The 17367-nt window shown below is 41.1% G+C and overlaps 2 protein-coding genes across 2 annotated transcripts; one reads left to right on the forward strand and one right to left on the reverse strand.

Annotated features, from left to right (window-relative positions):
* Positions 1–190: 190 nt before the first annotated feature.
* arl8 (ADP-ribosylation factor-like 8) lies at positions 191–9407 on the forward strand. Its single transcript, XM_083936297.1, has 6 exons — positions 191–533; positions 3097–3157; positions 3274–3421; positions 4868–4951; positions 5110–5261; positions 7037–9407. The coding sequence occupies exons 1-6, from the start codon at positions 488–490 to the stop codon at positions 7083–7085; spliced, it is 540 nt and encodes a 179-aa protein (XP_083792423.1). The 5' UTR covers positions 191–487; the 3' UTR covers positions 7086–9407.
* Positions 9408–9574: 167 nt separating this feature from the next.
* Positions 9575–15880, reverse strand: maf1b (MAF1 homolog, negative regulator of RNA polymerase III b). Its single transcript, XM_083935877.1, has 8 exons — positions 15365–15880; positions 14559–14648; positions 12296–12427; positions 12000–12162; positions 11796–11917; positions 11585–11704; positions 11253–11345; positions 9575–10710 (listed from the first exon to the last, which is right to left on the reverse strand). The coding sequence occupies exons 2-8, from the start codon at positions 14639–14641 to the stop codon at positions 10686–10688; spliced, it is 738 nt and encodes a 245-aa protein (XP_083792003.1). The 5' UTR covers positions 14642–14648; positions 15365–15880; the 3' UTR covers positions 9575–10685.
* Positions 15881–17367: the final 1487 nt, after the last annotated feature.

A 17367-nucleotide genomic window follows, 5' to 3' on the forward strand; every position in this document is an offset into this window, starting at 1 on the left:
CTTCACATTTAAACGCCTCGCCTCACTCGTTATAAAACTGTTGTTTTTCAAAGCTTCTAACAAAAAAAGGCCAAAGCGTAACACGCACGACGTCATTACGTCACCGGAAAGAGAACAGAGTAGCTGGGGTTGCTTTTCTTCAGAGCGAACCACTGCCAGCAGCCACCGGAGCGGAGCAGAGTCAACACAGTGCCGCACACTTATCACACTGTGCTTATACGGTTTGTGTGGGGGTTTAACGTTGAGCCGAACCGCTCGATAATAAGTCATCACATCTGTGTTACCGTACAGCATTTTACCCCCGCGTTAGGTACGTTTTTACCCGTAACCGGAGCGCATGGAGTCGGCGTTCAAAGGGTCGGTGAGGTGTTTTGCGGACAAGAGATCATCCAGCTAATGTGAGCTAGCCGCGGGTCTTACGGTGTGGACTTGAGAGAGTGGAGAGAAGCTCGGGGCGGTGTAAACGGACGGACTTTATCCCCGAACAATGGGCCTCATCTTCGCCAAACTGTGGAGCTTCTTCTGTAACCAAGGTGGGTGTCGGGGAAACGTTAACTCAACCGAGGGTAATAACTGTTAGCCCCGTTAGCATAAAGTGAGCAGCAAGAGAGCCATAATAACACGGGGGTGAATTATCTCGCTACACCTCACTGGGGCTCGACTGGTTTTTATTTCAAACATGTAAAAGAGAAAACAGATCATTGAAATATTACACAACTAGTAAGAATAGAGATACACGAAGAACAAATACTTTTAAAAAGACATTTATTTATTTATTTTTTTTAATCCCACCCCTTCTCCATTTTTCGTTGTTGGTTAGTTAACTATGGAGGGCTAAAGTTGCCTTAAGTCCCAATAAATAAAGAAATAAATGGATGAATCCACGGGACCTCTTACCGCATTCACACATGGGCACAGAAACTCAGAAATAAATCAATGTAGGTGAGCAGAAATGTAGAAATAAATATAATGCATTCATTAATTTATTTATTTATGCATTCATTTGTTCCTGTGTTTTTATGCATTTATTTATTGAGACTTCCTATGACTTTTATTTATTTACTTATTACATTTTTTACATGAGTATCTTACAAAATACACGTTCTTTTATATTCATTTAATTGAATAAAATGATCTACATTTCTTGATGTGTTTTTGACTTCTTCCACCTGAGCTGGCTTTTGTTTTTGTTTTGACTCACATGTAAAAGCAACGATTTAAAGGAACATTCCCCTGTCTTTATCAACCGCTCTCATAGTTAATCTGTCAACCAACACGATTAACTTGAGTCACACTAAGCCTGCAAGAGCTATTCATCCAGTTGTCAGTCAGTTTGAGCTCACTTTCCAGTACAGCATCACATTAGGCTACACAACTTTCCCCCATCTCTCTAGAAAGATGTTGAATGTGCATGTTCTCTTCAAGGATCATTTATTTCATGTCATAAAGTGCAAAACAAAGGAACAATAATAACCATTAAATAAAGTCAGGAGAGAAGGTGTGAAAGAGCCTAAATGATCCCTCACTATCACCCAGAATACCTCACTCTTGTGTGTACTGTGAAATATTATAAGGGTGGAAAATGTTTGTCTGATTATTTCAAGCTATATATTTTTTTGAGTCTTCTTTAATCGGATGTAAGGTAATAATTGAGTGTTCAACTACATTATACGGGTTCGGTATAGCAGTTTTCTTCCAACGCCTGAGTATTATTTGTTTTCTGTAGGGAAAAGAGGGTTTTTGAGCTGAAGTAATAAAGGGTATCTTATTGCACGCTGAGCTAAAGGATTAACTGAGCATTTTAATATTCTACTGCACTGGTTATTATTTGAACTTGTACGACACCCTCTTGTCTAAATAACTTTGGCCTGTGCTGCGTTGTTGCCATGGCCCGAGGGTAGCAGAGAGGCAGCTGCTGATTTAATTCCCTAGTTCTGGATTACACTGTCCCTGGTGTCAAGTTTCATTCACTTTTAAGAGATTACAGGAAAAGTCTTGAGTGGCATTTGTAAGCAACGGTGTCGAAGATAATTACATGTAATCAACACCATAATTAGATCTCCTGAAAAGTAGTTCATAAGAGCACAAGTACTGGTGCTGCCGGCAATTGTGTCATTTCACTTTAAATGGGTCTCAGTGTTATTTTTAAGCATTTTTATTCTTTTCTCAAACCTCATGTTGCATTGTGGGCTACAGAAAGCCTGATGTTGCCATGTCATCTCTGGAAAAAGCGCTCCGTTTTGTGGTAGAAGACGGAAGCATGGATGTTCAAGACACTTACATGCAGCTTTGCAATATATTTTCAATATTGTCAATATTTTTGCTTTTATAAATCTGCAGTCAGTTTCCTGCTAAGACGGCAATTTTTCGTGTAATCCACTGGAAAAAAAAGTTTGTTCTCGGTAGCATTTGAAATAAATCTGACTCAATCTTGGGTTAGCTGTGCTGGAGTAAAACATTCCCCTGCAGAAGAAAAGTTATTTCCATTAAATTGTTTACTGAAGAGTTGTCGAAAAAGGTGTTTGACATTTGGATGTGGTGAATGTATTGACCAGAATCACTTTAGTTGTGCGTGCTGTCAGGGTCTTCACAGTGTAGCTTCTCTTTAAGGAAGCAATAGACATGAAACATCCTCCAAACCTTGTCCGGAGCAAAGATGCTGTCACAAGAACTGCAAGACCTCTGACCAGACTTCCTTCCCCCTCCGCTGCCAGAGGCCTCAGAAGGGCGGAAAAGTCAAAACACTAAAGTATTCAAATTTTGGCATGTCTGTGTCAGCCCCGATTCTGCGTTTGGTCTGTTATGTTTGTCTGCTGCACGGCCGTCAAAGCCGTCACTGTTGCAAACTTTTGCTTGGTGGTTTTTATGAATGGAAAGAGTCCCTGTAGTTTCAGCTTTTCTGGGGGGGGGGGGGGGAGAGGTCAGGAAGTTTTGAAATAGCCTATATGCTTTTGAATGGAGCAGCAATGAATGACATGAATGCATTGTGTAGAGCAGATATGCTTTAAGACATACTCATGGCCACTTATTGCTTTTACAGTGACAGTGTGTGTTCTTGATAACAATGTTGAAGTTTTACTGTGTTGGTTTTTGCAGAGCACAAGGTGATAATCGTCGGACTAGATAACGCAGGGAAAACCACCATCCTCTACCAATTGTAAGTACTTATCAGAAATACTTTAATAATCCCAGGGGGGAAATTTACAGTTGGGACCTGCTTTTACTTTGCTTTACCGCAGCACAAACTCCCTTTATGATTCTGTTTTTATCAAGTCTGATGAATGAGGTCGTCCACACGTCTCCCACCATCGGAAGCAACGTGGAAGAAATAGTGGTGAAGAACACTCACTTTCTGATGTGGGATATAGGCGGGCAGGAGTCTCTCAGGTCCTCCTGGAACACCTACTACTCCAATACAGAGGTTAGAAACACAAGCAGCACAGATTGTACACTGTGTACTACTTTTCTAGCAGATGAGGTGAAACAGAAGTATTGTCCAGAGGCAGGCTTCTCTTTCCTGAGCGCGGCAGCTGGCGTGTTTGTTCAGAGCATAGACGGCAGCAGGGGCCGCCCAAGTCAGAGGTCACCCTTTTCACAAAGGGGCCTGTCTGAAAAGCAATGCGAGGGTCAGCCTCCGCAGTGTTCTGGAGAAAGGAGAAGAAGAACGGGAGAGTCGTGGAGGCAGATGTGTCCTAAAGAGAGCCCCCTCTCTCTCTCCACATGAATTAAACTTCTCCCATGTTACATCTGCCACGACACAGGATATTCAGCGTGGGTTTGACCCCATTCACACATGACCTGACTCTTGCTCTCTTACATCTGTGCTGAAATGATTAGGTCACATCCACACTGATACGTTTTAGTTTTAAAACGGAGACTTTTGGAAGCAGACACCCGTGTTTTACACCAAAGTCTTATCAGTGAGCCTTGACTACCGGTGTTTGATTCAACGTAGATAACCAATTGTGTCTCACCCTCGTTGTCTATGCTAGCAGCTGTTGTGCTGTTAAACTCTCAGTTTTATAATGTCACTACTGCCTATTTGCACAAGATGCAACTTATTATAATATTTGCATCCATTCCTGTGTCCAGCGGCGTTATCAGCCTTACACCTGGGTGCCCGTGCCCAGTGTACGTGAATAGTCTGTGATCTGTTAGTCGGGTTAGTTTTCCTTTTATTTGTCGACCTTCTGTAGAACGCTGTCTGGAAACATGTTGGTTGTTATAGGACAATAACATCTAATTAAATGTGATGAACAAGTGCAATAATAAGTACATTGGGTACAGAGTATTGCACTGTATACAAATCTGTAATTTACCACAGCTTTAAGGTGCTGGAAATACATGAAAATGCACCTAGAAAAACTTGCTGCTTGAATTTGTCTTTGGAAAAGGGGTAGGAACCCTGACTGTAACCCTGGACAAAACAAGCATTGTAGATCTAAATTCTTTTGCTATTTTAAAAACATTTTTTGTCTAAAAGGTGAATCGATTAACTGAGAAAATAGTAGATGTGTTGAAAACGGTCACTATGGTAACTTCGCTCTCGGATTCCACAGTGTTGGGCTCATGTAGACGCCTCGCTGTGTGATTTGGGTCACAGGCGTGTTGGAGGACCCTTTTCCTGGGTCGTTTGGTTTAAATGGCGTCTCTCACATCTCCCCAACATTAACGTGCCTTTGGTCTTTTGTCATACGGGGTCGCTCTCTCTCATTCATAAACGGCTTATTAACATAGCAGTCACCAGTGTCCATTGTGAGGCCCTTGGCCCGGAAATGCCCACCCGCTGTGTTGCATTTAATTGCTGTAATGTTTTTTTTGAAAATAGGTCAGTGTGTGTGATTTTTTTTCCCCTGCTACTCTGCAGTTCATCATACTGGTGGTGGACAGCACAGACAGAGAGAGGCTGGCCATCTCTAAAGAGGAACTCTACAGGATGTTGGCTCACGAGGTGAAACACCCGTCTTAACTCATCTTTATAAGGAAGCAGACTCTGACTGTGATTTTCTGTCAAGGAAAGCCCTTTCCCCTCTGCTACATTGTTTTGAGCTTCAATAGGTGGTATGGAGCGTGGTCATGGTGTCATTGTTCTTTGGTCTCTCCCCTCAGGACCTGCGGAAAGCAGCTGTGTTGATATTTGCCAATAAGCAGGATATGAAGGACTGTATGTCTGCAGCGGAGATCTCCAAATACCTCACCCTGAGCTCCATCAAAGACCACCCCTGGCACATACAATCCTGCTGTGCACTTACAGGAGAGGGGTGAGCGGCGTGTGCGCGTGTGTGTGCGTGTGCGTGTGCGTGTGCGTGTGTGTGTGTGTGTGTGTGTGTGTGTGTGTGTGTGTGTGTGTGTGTGTGTGTGTGTGTGTGTGATAATTCAATGATTAGACACTGATGAGATTCCATCAAGGTAATCCGTACGTCTGATCTAACTCTAATCAATATCATGTTTCCTTTAAACAATGAGAGTAAATAGAAAAGAATAGTAAATGTATAGATTAATGGATTCAGATGTTTTGTCATAATGTGGAAGCAGAAAGGAACATTTTAATCAATATGTTTCTTAAGTCACATCACGTTGTGATTCATGTAAGATGTCCCATAGATATCAACCCCGAAGACACATGAGCCAACAGTGGACTACACTACATTGTCACTTCAACTTATTTTATTGTAGAGTATTCCATAATAATGCATTTACAGCACCACTTGTGAACAAACGTATAATAGATTTAAGGGTCCCATGTTGTAAAAGTGATATTTTCATGTATTTTCTGATTATTAAGCAGGTTGAGGTGCTATACTGTGAAAGTATCAAAATACTCCACAGATAAAAGTACACAGCCCATATTCAGAAACTGACCTTAAACAAGCCATCAGGACTTCTGTACATTTGTGATGTCACAGTTATAATATATATATATATATGTATGTATAAATGGAAAGTGCTGCTACAGTGCAGTTAGACCCGTAAACACTGACCAATCAGAGCAGACTGGGTCTATTCGAGAGAGGTTCTTAAAGAGACAGACAGGGGGTGAATACTCAGACAAAGTATGAGAAAACAAATGTGTTTTTTGAACATAAACACATTTTATTATATTAATGGAAACACCAAATACAAGTATGAACCTTTTAATTCAATTCAATTCAATTCAATTCAAAAAACTTTATTTGTCCCCGGGGGGCAATTCAAGGCACACAGAGCAGCAAATCACGACAGTGCAATTATAATAATGAATAACAAGTGGGTGTCTTGGACTTTAATTTCACACCTTTGACATTGATGCTGCCTTCACGCGCTGTGGAAAAGATGCTCCTTTCCATTTGTGAACTGGAAATTACCAGTGCGTTGTGTTCAAGTGCTTTTGTTGTCGTAGTGAAATGAAACATGTGGGACCCACAGACATCTGCTCTGAGTAGGTTAACCAAACAATAACGGTATTTTTTAAAAAGGAAACTAAGTGTTAACACATGATATTGAGATTGTCCGTGCCACAACATTGTAGAGGCTACAAAAACTACTCGCTAACCGCATCAGAAAACGTTTAACAGTGTGCGGTGCTTAACATTCACGGCTGTTGTGTTCTGCCATGTTGAAAAGGTCAAAGGTTATCTCATCTCAGCAACTCGTGCAACAAAATATTCAACGAGCTCCCCCGTGGAAATTACCACGTGAGGGGGTGTTCATGTGCAATTTTCAAGTCGGCCTTGCGTATTTACCATATATTCCATAGGACGTGAAGGCTCATGAACCTAGGTGTTGAAGCCAGTCTTAAAGGGCTGCCCTGAGTTCTGTTAACCACCACCAGATGTCACTGTGTGTGCTGAGTTTAAAGCCTGAAGCTTCTCATTTCTCCTCAGCACAGACCAGAAGAAAGCCTAATTGAGCTTTATCCTCCCATCATGAGTTTATTGTAAATATTTTCTAGAGCCAGGGACAAAAACTGACGTTTATTAAGGCCACTGAATCATCCTTGAAATGTGCCTTCTGAAGGATTGTTTGTCCACTGACACATCTTCATTGTTTTTTCCAGATTGTGCCAAGGCCTTGAGTGGATGACCTCGAGGGCCGGACTCAGATAGCCCCTCCCTCAGCCGTTGACGGCTGCTCTACCTGCACCGCCCAAACGGTGGCAACGACAGCTTCTCCTTACTGGCTTATTGTTCCTTTTTTTATTTCTTATTTTTTAAGTGACTTTGAGATGGCACATGCCTGAGAAGCATTGACACCTGACTCCGCAGCTTAATTGTTACCTTGGAAACCGGTGTTTCCTCCCAGTCGACGGATGGAAGCGGCGAAGCGACCGGGTTTTCTGGACCGAGACTTTCACAGTAAAGGAGAAGATCATTTCAGTGAGTTACGAGTATGTCCAAGTGTAAAGCAGGGCTGCACTGGACATGATTTACACTACATACATATCATCAAACCATATCAGAGTATGCCAGAGACGTCACATTGGTGCAGCTCTATTGTTATTATTAATATTTTTTGCCTCTATATAAGTTTGTTCACGTTCAGGTAAAAACTGACAGGACAAACAAAGGGATTTTAAGCAGTATTGTAAAACCAGTTCTCATGGGATCGGTGGCACTCTGGAGTTTTTCACAATAATGTTCTCATGGATTTTTATTTTTAGCACAGCCATTAATATCTGTTACACATGATTTCAGTTTCATAAGCTACATCGTTGGTGGTTATTCTCACACTAGAACTTAATGGTGCCATTATCAAAACGTGATCAAATAATGAATAGTTAACTTTTGAGTCTGTACTTGTATGTTATTGAGCCAAATAGTGTAGATTCAGAGTGTCGGCATGCAAACTTCTTCCTAAAACTGACTCTCACTTTAGCCTTTTCTTTCATTTTGCAAACATTAAATGGCTGAAATGTCATCATTTCAAGTGCAAGCTTCTCCCTTTTAACAGTATTTTTAAATCTAAACACTATATTGTCAATGATGCGTTATGGTTTTTATTTTTTGTGTGCGAGCGTGTGCGCGCGTGTGTGTGTGAGACCGCATCCTTGTATTAACATTTTATTAACTATCTGCAGCCATTTTGGCGCATATTCCACTTTAATAGTTTTCTACTTTTTAAGCAAAGGGATCAGAATAAGCCACCATCAAAGGTGCCACACATTTATGGGGAAGTTGTTACTCGTCAGCCGTCTGGACTTAAAGGTTCAGTGGTTTAGTAGCACTGAGATGATGAGTATTTAATATTTTGGCCATCGTACAGGCCCTGTTCAGACCTGCCGTTAACCTCCGTTGTGAGTGATCCGATCACAAGTGGACAGCTCTCAGATGAGTCTCTAGTGGCCACTTATGATCGGATCTCACATTCCTGCGCAATATACAATTAAACACATTAGGGCTGGGCGATATGGAGAAAATCAAAGATAATATTTTTGACCAAATCGATATTATACGGTTGCCAATTAGTGCTTTAACAAAATATTGACAAAATTAGTTTTTCAGCTCTATGGATCAAATGATAAAGTGGGATAAATAAATACCGGTAATAGAATAGTCTGTTTTATTACATCACTTTTTTCACTGTAATGCAGCTTCTAAAACCAGGAAAACACATTTGTGTCATATTAAGATACTTAGTCTTGTATCTCAATATCGTATATATTGCCCAGCCCTGAAACATGTGCATAATTTCCATTGGCATTTACAAAAGTACATATTTTCATGCTGTTGCTGTGGGTGTGTATATATTTCAGTCGTCTTCTAAATCATACATTATTTAGCCTGTTGCAGAAACGTGAGAAGGCTAAGGAAAAAAAACGGTTACTTACAGAGGTGTGTTGTTTTTTTCTGCATGACAGTGGTACTTGTGTAACATGATTGGATATCGGGTACATTTTATGAACCTAAAATATGGAAACCACGGTGCACAAAGCTCCAGAGGGCCGGAGGTGAGAGGGCGGTTGTTAATACCAGGTCTGAAGAGGGCTTTAGTTACTATACTTGATCCTCAGCCTTAATCATGCTGTTGTGTATGAATGAGTCCACCCATGATTTTTATTTTTAAACCCTTTTTTCCTTCTTTCACCCAGTATAAGAATTCCTTGAACAGATCTATGCACATGTCACTTTGAACCCATGTCTATCTTTTTGCAAGTTCCACAATGTCCAAAAAGGAGCAAGTGCATGAGTTTCATTGAGTCTGCACCAAAACCGTGATGAAGAACTTGTTTCCATCTTGGTCAGGCGGTGCCTCTGGGTCTCTCGAGTGTAGTTTGTTGTGGGACAAGGTATTTTTTTACACCAAAAGGAAAAAGGGTGAACTGTGCAACCCCCAGACTCTTTTCAGTGTTAAGGTTTACATCATTTGCCTTGATCTCACAAAGCAAGAATACTGATCTTATACTCAGTCAGTCTGGGGCATGTACTGTACTTCAGCTTTGGTTTCAATAAAAGTTTGTTTTGAACTTTGAGCCTGAATACGTTGTTTCTTTTTAAGCCTGGAACGAAATCAGGCCATCTGTTTTCCACTTGAATAAGGTGGTGATCATGGTACTTTTAGTGATCGTTTATCATTTTCACAGAAGAACCAAGCTAGGTTAGAGTCAAACACCGGTTTATTCACATCTGCAATATATCAGCCAACCAAACGAAGCACAGAGCAGTCAAGAAAGACACAATCCCTAACCACTAAGGAACGTAATGGGAGCTTCTCAATCTCTAAAGAATGAACAATCAGCCGTTTTACTGTAACGCCTTTTCATCTAAATTGTACTATACATTCACTTTTCAATGAAGCCTTTGCATTGAGGTAAAGAGCAAAGAAGAATAATGGCAAGACAAAAGTTTGAAAAAGGGGGTTAACAGAACAGATTAGAGGAAGAGATTTACTAGATTTGGACAACACAAAAATGAATCATGGAACTGGAGAATAGTGAAAGGAAACCGAACAATGGGACATTTGTTAAAAGCTGATATGTATTCTAAGCTGCAACCCAGGTGCCAAGAGTCTCCTGACTGCCCTGTCTAAAGTAACACAATTTAATAATACAAGGTTCAGTTATAAATGCAGCGTTTTTAAATTTCAAACTCAGTGCGGAAAAAGTTCTCACAGTAACATCACTGTCACATAAAAAGCAACACAGAACTAGCAAATAATGAAACAACAGATGAGCTCTCCGCTGATCAGTCAGTCAGTCTTTACTGGGGTTTTTAATGGACCCAGCCCTTTCCCAGGTAGGAATATCACCAAGTCTTAATCTGTCCTCTTTCCATTGATGCTGGTGTTTTCTGGGCTCCTCTTTTTGACATCATTTGCAAGAAACTCAACTCCATTCTTAGTTGGCCACTCGTCAATTTCAAGACCTTCTTCTCCTTGAGCGTCTCTGAAGGGGGCTCTTTGGAAATGTGGCATGTGTAGAGAAGCCCATGTGTGTGCTGTTTAGGGTCAATATCCAGACAGGAGAAAGGAGAGCTTTAAATTTACCGCAGGGTCTTTCAAAAAAAAAAAAAAAAAAAAGTCCACCAGCTCACGGTACAAGGTTCACTGCCAGCAGAGAGAGAAGGCTTCAAACATGCAAATAGTCTAAAGCATGGAAATGGCTTTGGATGAGGCAGCAAAACAAAAAAGGTACATGGGGTGAAGAATGACAGGAGGAGAGGAGGAATAGCCTAGATATTCTTTGGCTGAGGCGTGTTCATCAGGAAAATTCACACACACAGCGCTCTGGGGAACCTGGGAGAAGAGATCAAACCAATTAAAATGTGTTTTCCGTCACAGAAGAAGAGCATAAACACAAGAAATCTGCAAAAATATCAGCAACAACACGTCCTGCATCCTTTCCATTTACACCGTAGACTGTATATAAAGATGGACGACTTGACCGCTCCTCAAAAGGGAAGCCAAAACATCTGGATCGCCCCCTGGTGGCTGGCTACAGTAGAGGTCATTTGCTGCATGTTGCCCCCCTCCCCTGTTTCCTGTCAATCATCAACTGTACCTTAAGTTATGAAAAGGCCAAAAATGTGTGTTCGTATTTTGAAAAGTTTGGATTTAATTTTTCATTCGATGCTATAAAAACAAGGTGAAACATCATGACTGGCAGCTGTGATCGACTCAAGATTGGTATTCGGGATATTTTGGCTTCACTTTTTGCGCGGTGGAATGAAGTGCAGAGGGGTCGTCCATCTTTATATACACAGTCTGATTTACACTATCAAGAACCCACGTCCCATCACTTTAATATTGCAAATCATATTAACGGATAATAGTCTGACCTGTCCTCAGTGAAGCCGTCCATTTCCTCCTCGTCATCCAGTTCCATGTCCAGCTCGTTGTCAAGACAATCACGGCCGTAGCCACTCAAGACGCTGCAGGTGAAAGAACGTTTTTTTTACACGATCACATGTATCCGCAACTTTTGCAAACTGGTCTACAACTCTCACAAGTAAGTAAGTATTCCCAGTGGTTTGTATTTCATGTTATCTGATGTTACTTACTCTCCTTGGATATAGATAAACTACATATACATACAAGTAAATAGCATATATTTATCACATTTTAGTAATCTGTGATGCTACGTGGATGAGAGTGTTTTGTGGCTGCTGACCTGACGGAGCGACATGTGAAGAATACAATCCTCTTGAGCTTCTTGTTGTAGAAGAAGTAGTTAAAGGACCAGAGGCTCCCCTCTTCACCAAAAGGGTCCGAGTCCAGATCGGGGTTGTAGCTAAGAATGAACAGTAAAAGATATCAAGCTTTAAAAATGTCTGAACTCGACACAAAGAATGACGTGTTGTATAGTACACACACGTGCACACCTGTAAATGTCACAGCCCTGCAGGTTGATTTCTTGGTCGATAGCGTTCCACAGCTCTGGCCCCAGAGAGTTGAACTCCTCGCCCACAGCGGAAAACAAGCTGCTGTTCACGGCATTCGCCACCTGGAGAGAAATAACCATTTAACAAAGCTGTTTTTTCTTTGACATCAAAAGTATCCGCTGTGCTTCAGAGCAGCGTACTAACCCAGTTGAGGCTGGGCTCTCGGCTGAACTCGTGGGCCCGCGCGGCGCTGAAGTCATAGTCCGGCCGGAAGGACTCGTTGAGCGTGGTGATGAGGTAGAAAAGAGTCTTCCTGCAACACTTGTCACTCAGGGGGTTCTCCCCGTCCTCACTGCTCTTCCCCAGCCTGGACGGAAATACACAGAGGGGATTTAAAAACAGGGCTCCTACACTTTTTCCAAAGTCAAATTCAAGCACTTCACGGTTTGTCTTCGACCAAACACTCGGCTCCATCCTTCATTGTGGACTGCAGTACTCACTGTGAAGGGCTGGTGGCGCTGGTGGACTGAGGGGGGGAGAGGGCCTCCAGGACATGTGGCTCCCCCTCCTGGCAGAACTGCTTGAACATATGTTTATCGTCTCCTGCCATCTTACAGGAGTAGCTCTCCATCCTGCAGGGCAAAAAGTATATATATAAAATGAACAACAGTGTGTAACCAACATTCGTGTGCTAAAGGGAACATGTGTGCTGTAAACATGATGGAAGAGATTTCAGATCAGTGATAATGTTCACCAAATCCCTTCAGATTACTTTATCAGCCCATTAGGATTAAACACAAAGTTACATAACATATAAGGGGACATTTCTGGTCCCACATTAGGACAATGTATTAAATATTTAAAAAAAAACAGCTGTGATGCAGACTGAATTTAGTTTGATGCAATTCAGTTCTTTAACTCTAATGTTAATGTGAGTGTGCACTCTCTGCCGTTTCATTATTTGGGGAAAGGAAAAACATCCCATCTAATCATTTTGTATTAAAACTATTAAAAGGATTCACATGGAGTGCAAAAAAAACAAAAACTGGATTGCAAGAGCTCTGTGAACCATAACTGCTTGACAAAATAGCCCTAATCTTTCCACTGGGAGCCATAAATGGATAAACATCTGACAAGAACAAGTCAGTGCTACACTGTCCTGCATGCCCTTTCATGTTTCTGGGTCAGGCGTCTGATACAGATATGAGAGTGCAGCAGACTGTGTGGTTGTTTATTTTGCCTGCTCCACCCACGGGTTACGTAAGAGCAAAGGTTGTGCAACTTAAGGTACACGGGGCTACTGAGACCCCCACAGGCTTTGCCAGCCTAATTATAGGGACACTGTTGATACCACAGTGGAAATAACTGCCCTGGTTTTCCACAGACACACTCACACGCTCACACAGCTGATCTGCCGACAAAACACTGTGGGTAACCAGATGACTGAGCAGACACTAGAGCTGAGTGGAGATCAACACTAAAAGGCTATTTTAAAAAAGCTACTACAGGCTTGTTTACATATTCATTTAGGTTTTAATATAGTTAGTTATTATTGGATAAGCTATTTATGTACTTTCTTCTTTTATATCACTGTGCTGCTTTTTGCACAAAATACATGACCTTTTCACAGCACACCAGCTGTGTTTTTCCACGCTGTTCATGCATTCTGTGAAAGTGTGCAACTTTTTCTTAGTGCATTGCATTATTACTGCTTTATGATGTTAAATTCTATTTCAACGCGTGTTCATATGAAAAGCCCATCTGTAAAAGATAGAAGGCTAAGTCTGCTGGAAGCCTGGCGGTCACATTTTTAGTTAAAGCCTGCAGCTTGCAAGTCCTGCTGCTATGATGGGCACTAATCCTCTAAGCAGCCTTGGCAGCTTCAGCAGCCCTCAGCGATGGTACAGTATTATTGTATGCGTTTGTGTGCAAGCATGCACATATGCTCCAATTACACTCTTTACAAGTCTCCCAAATAGCCGCAGAGTGTTGTGAGAGGACACCATGTTGTGCGTCACTGCAGGTCACAACCAGTAAAGAAGCCCAGTTTCAGCATCCACACTCAAATCACTCAGACCGGGCTGCATAGCTCTAAACCCACCGCCCTTTATGTAACCACACAGTTACTGTCACCGCAAGCCCTCAGGATGCTTTACATGACCTGAAACTGTTTGCTAAGTGAAAAACATGCACCGTCAGTTAACTATTAACTTTTCATATAGGCTCTAAACTCAGGCTTTTAGGTTAGTAGCCTGTTATCCCGATGTTACATAACATGCAGGAATATTGCTCCACTACCCCTGTTTATGATCTCTGAACGAGCCACACCTGACAAACACGATCCTTGTTTCATGACATCATCATTCCAGACGAGATTTTTCATGCAAGAGGAAAAAAAAAACTGCCACGGTGAAGGTTTGTTTACAACAATAACACTCCAGTGGCTTTTACTTTTGGTGTACACAGAGTCTAATTTCTTACTGTTGTGTAGATGTTCCTGTTTTGCTACTAAGTTTGCATTACCATAGTAAATAATAGAAGCAGTAAAGCTATCTGCACAAACGGGGACCTGTGCATGCATAACTAATGGTTGTGTATGTGTCAAACTACTTTTGAGGCTGGTGTCTGAGAGAAAATAAAACTTGGAAACTAATGGACAAAAAAATGGCTCTAAAAATCCCATGTATTCCCTAATATTTAAGAATGCTGTTTGTTCTTGTAAACGTGTAACACTATGATAGTAGTGTTCAATGCAAGCCATACCTGCCAAGGATGCGAGACTCTCCCGTTTCCACGCACAGGCGGGAGCTGAGGGCTTCAAAGCTGGAGCTTTCCAACAGTTTCATTGTAACTCTGTGAAAACAAACCCAAAAAAGCAACATACATTTAGTATAGATCAACAGACACTTGTAATGAATCTCCACTCAATGCCAAACCATCAAATGAAGTCCATAAATAAGTTATACACTCTAAACTGCCAGATTAAAAAAAATGTAATACACTTTTTATTAAATGCAGCTTATGTAATACAATGTTAACATACAAACAAAGTTAAAGGCAAAAACAAGTAGGGTGGATAAAGTTTTAGACAAACACCTTTAGGGCAGTACAGGATACAATTATAATTGCCTTTAAATTAAGTGGGTGATGGATTTAAAAGGACACATAGCTTGAACTCAATAATTGGCGAATTTGCATTTATGGATATGGTATGTTTTCATAATAATAATACCAATAATAGAATAAAAGAGCAAGGTGAATCGTATATTTGTGCTTGTTTTTCTGTACATCATTTTTTTTAGAGTCCAAATACTACATTATTCCAGCGCCAGATCAAATTCTCATCAGTGTTTTCCTTCATTAAATCCCAGTTTCTGGACAAACGACTTCTGTCAATCTAAATAATTAGCACGGTGGAGCTACAGCGCCCCGTGAGGGCCAAAAGTAGGTCAGAACGCTATTTCCTCTTGTTGTCTACCACTGCTGCCCCTCCCCCACTCTGTTCAATACAAGTTGACAAACGTCTTCCTGGTTCAGAAACATCAATGTTAACAACACAATTCACTCACCGAGCAATATTTTCAGCACAGGCAGAAAACCACGGGTCCAAAAGTCGTGTCAAGCCGCACACACTCAGTCTATTTTATCCTCTGTGACGCAAAAGATTAACGATCCCCGCTTTTGTTGATGAACAGCTAACGTTAGCTTAGCTTAGTATTATCCCGTCTTCGATTCGCAGCTGCGTTATTAATTTAAGCATCTTACAAAAGCACTCGGTCGAGAAGAATGCGTTATTCTGAGGCCTTTTAAATTTATAGAAAAACTGCTCTTCCCGATTAAGTGCGATGAGATTAAATCCAGAGACTGTTGTCGTCCGTCGGAGGAGTCTGTCTGCAGCGGCATCCCTTTCCACCTGATTTCACAGCTAAATCTTTTTATTAGCTCAATCAAGTCGCCTTCTCCCAAAGCGACTCGATCTGAAAAGTAGCAAACAACGAGCTGCCTAGAGTTAATGAACCTAAACGGGTCAAGGGGTCTGCAAATGGACGACGGTTACTTCACCGATGCGCCTGCTCTGATGAAAACAAGGGGATCTACTGTGTACAAACCAAGCCCCTTTTCGTTTATATACGCGTGGTAATGTACACGCCCACTTTTACTGAAAGCCCTCTCGTGATTGGCTGTCCATAAAAATGACAGCTAATGTGATTGGTTAACTTCTGCTCTGTCAACTCCCAGGCCCAGAACTGTGTCAAATGTCTTGACTGCTTATCGCGACGCAGCTGCTGAAACAAGAACTGCACATTCAAGGTTGTTTTTATACGGAGGACCAAACATGACTTAAGTCTCAATACATAAATAAATGTATTAATAAATAAATATAGGAATAAATGAAGAAATGCAGAGATAAATACTTAAAGTAATAATTGCTGAAATAATAAATAAAGGTAGGAATAAATAAAGAGATAAATACTTAAAGTAATAAATGCTGAAATAATAAATAAACGTAGGAATAAATAAAGAGTTAAATACAAAATAAATAAATGCTGAAATAATAAATAAATGTAGGAATAAATAAAGAGATAAATACAAAATAAATAAATGCTGAAATAATAAATACATGTAGGGATAAATAAAGAGATAAATACAAAATAAATAAATGCTGAAATAATAAATAAATGTAAGAATAAATAAAGAGATAATTACAAAATAAATAAATGCTGAAATAATAAATAAATGTAGGAATAAATAAAGAGATAATTACAAAATACATACATGTGGAAATAATAAATAAACGTAGGGTTTAACAAAGAGATAAATACAAAATAAATAAATGCTGAAAATAATAAATAAATGTAGGGATAAATAAAGAGATAAATACATAAATAAATAAATGCTGAAATAATAAATCAACGTAGGGATAAATAAAGAGATAAATACATAAATAAATAAATGATGAAATAATAAATAAACGTAGGGATAAATAAAGGATAAATACAAAATAAATAAATCCTGAAATAATAAATAAATGTAGGAATAAATAAAGAGATAAATACAAAATAAATAAATGCTGAAATAATAAAACAAACAACAAAGAGGAAGAGAGACCCTGCCCGGAGGAAGCCCGGGGCCCCCGTCTGGAGCCAGGCCCAGACGGAGGGCTCGCCGGCGAGCGCCTGGTGGCCGGGTTTGCCACGGAGCCCGGCCGGGCACAGCCCGAAAAAGTGACGTGGCACCTCCCTCCTCTCCATCCTGTGGGCCCACCACTCGCAGGAGGAACCACTTGGGTCGGGTGCGCTGCTGCACGGGTGGCAGTGAAGGTGAGGGGCCTCGACGGACCAGACACGGGCAGCAAAAGCTGGCTCTTGGGACGTGGAATGTCACCTCTCTGTCTGGGAAGGAGCCGGAGCTTGTGCGGGAGGTGGAGCGCTACCAGTTAGATCTGGTGGGGCTTACCTCCACACACAGTCTCGGTTCTGGAACCGTTCTCCTGGATAGGGGTTGGACACTATTCTTCTCTGGAGTTGCCCAGGGTGTGAGGCGCCGGGCGGGTGTGGGGATACTCACAAAC

This window comes from Echiichthys vipera (genome assembly GCF_963691815.1).
Source record: "Echiichthys vipera genome assembly, chromosome: 21".
NCBI classification, from domain to species: domain Eukaryota; kingdom Metazoa; phylum Chordata; class Actinopteri; order Perciformes; family Trachinidae; genus Echiichthys; species Echiichthys vipera.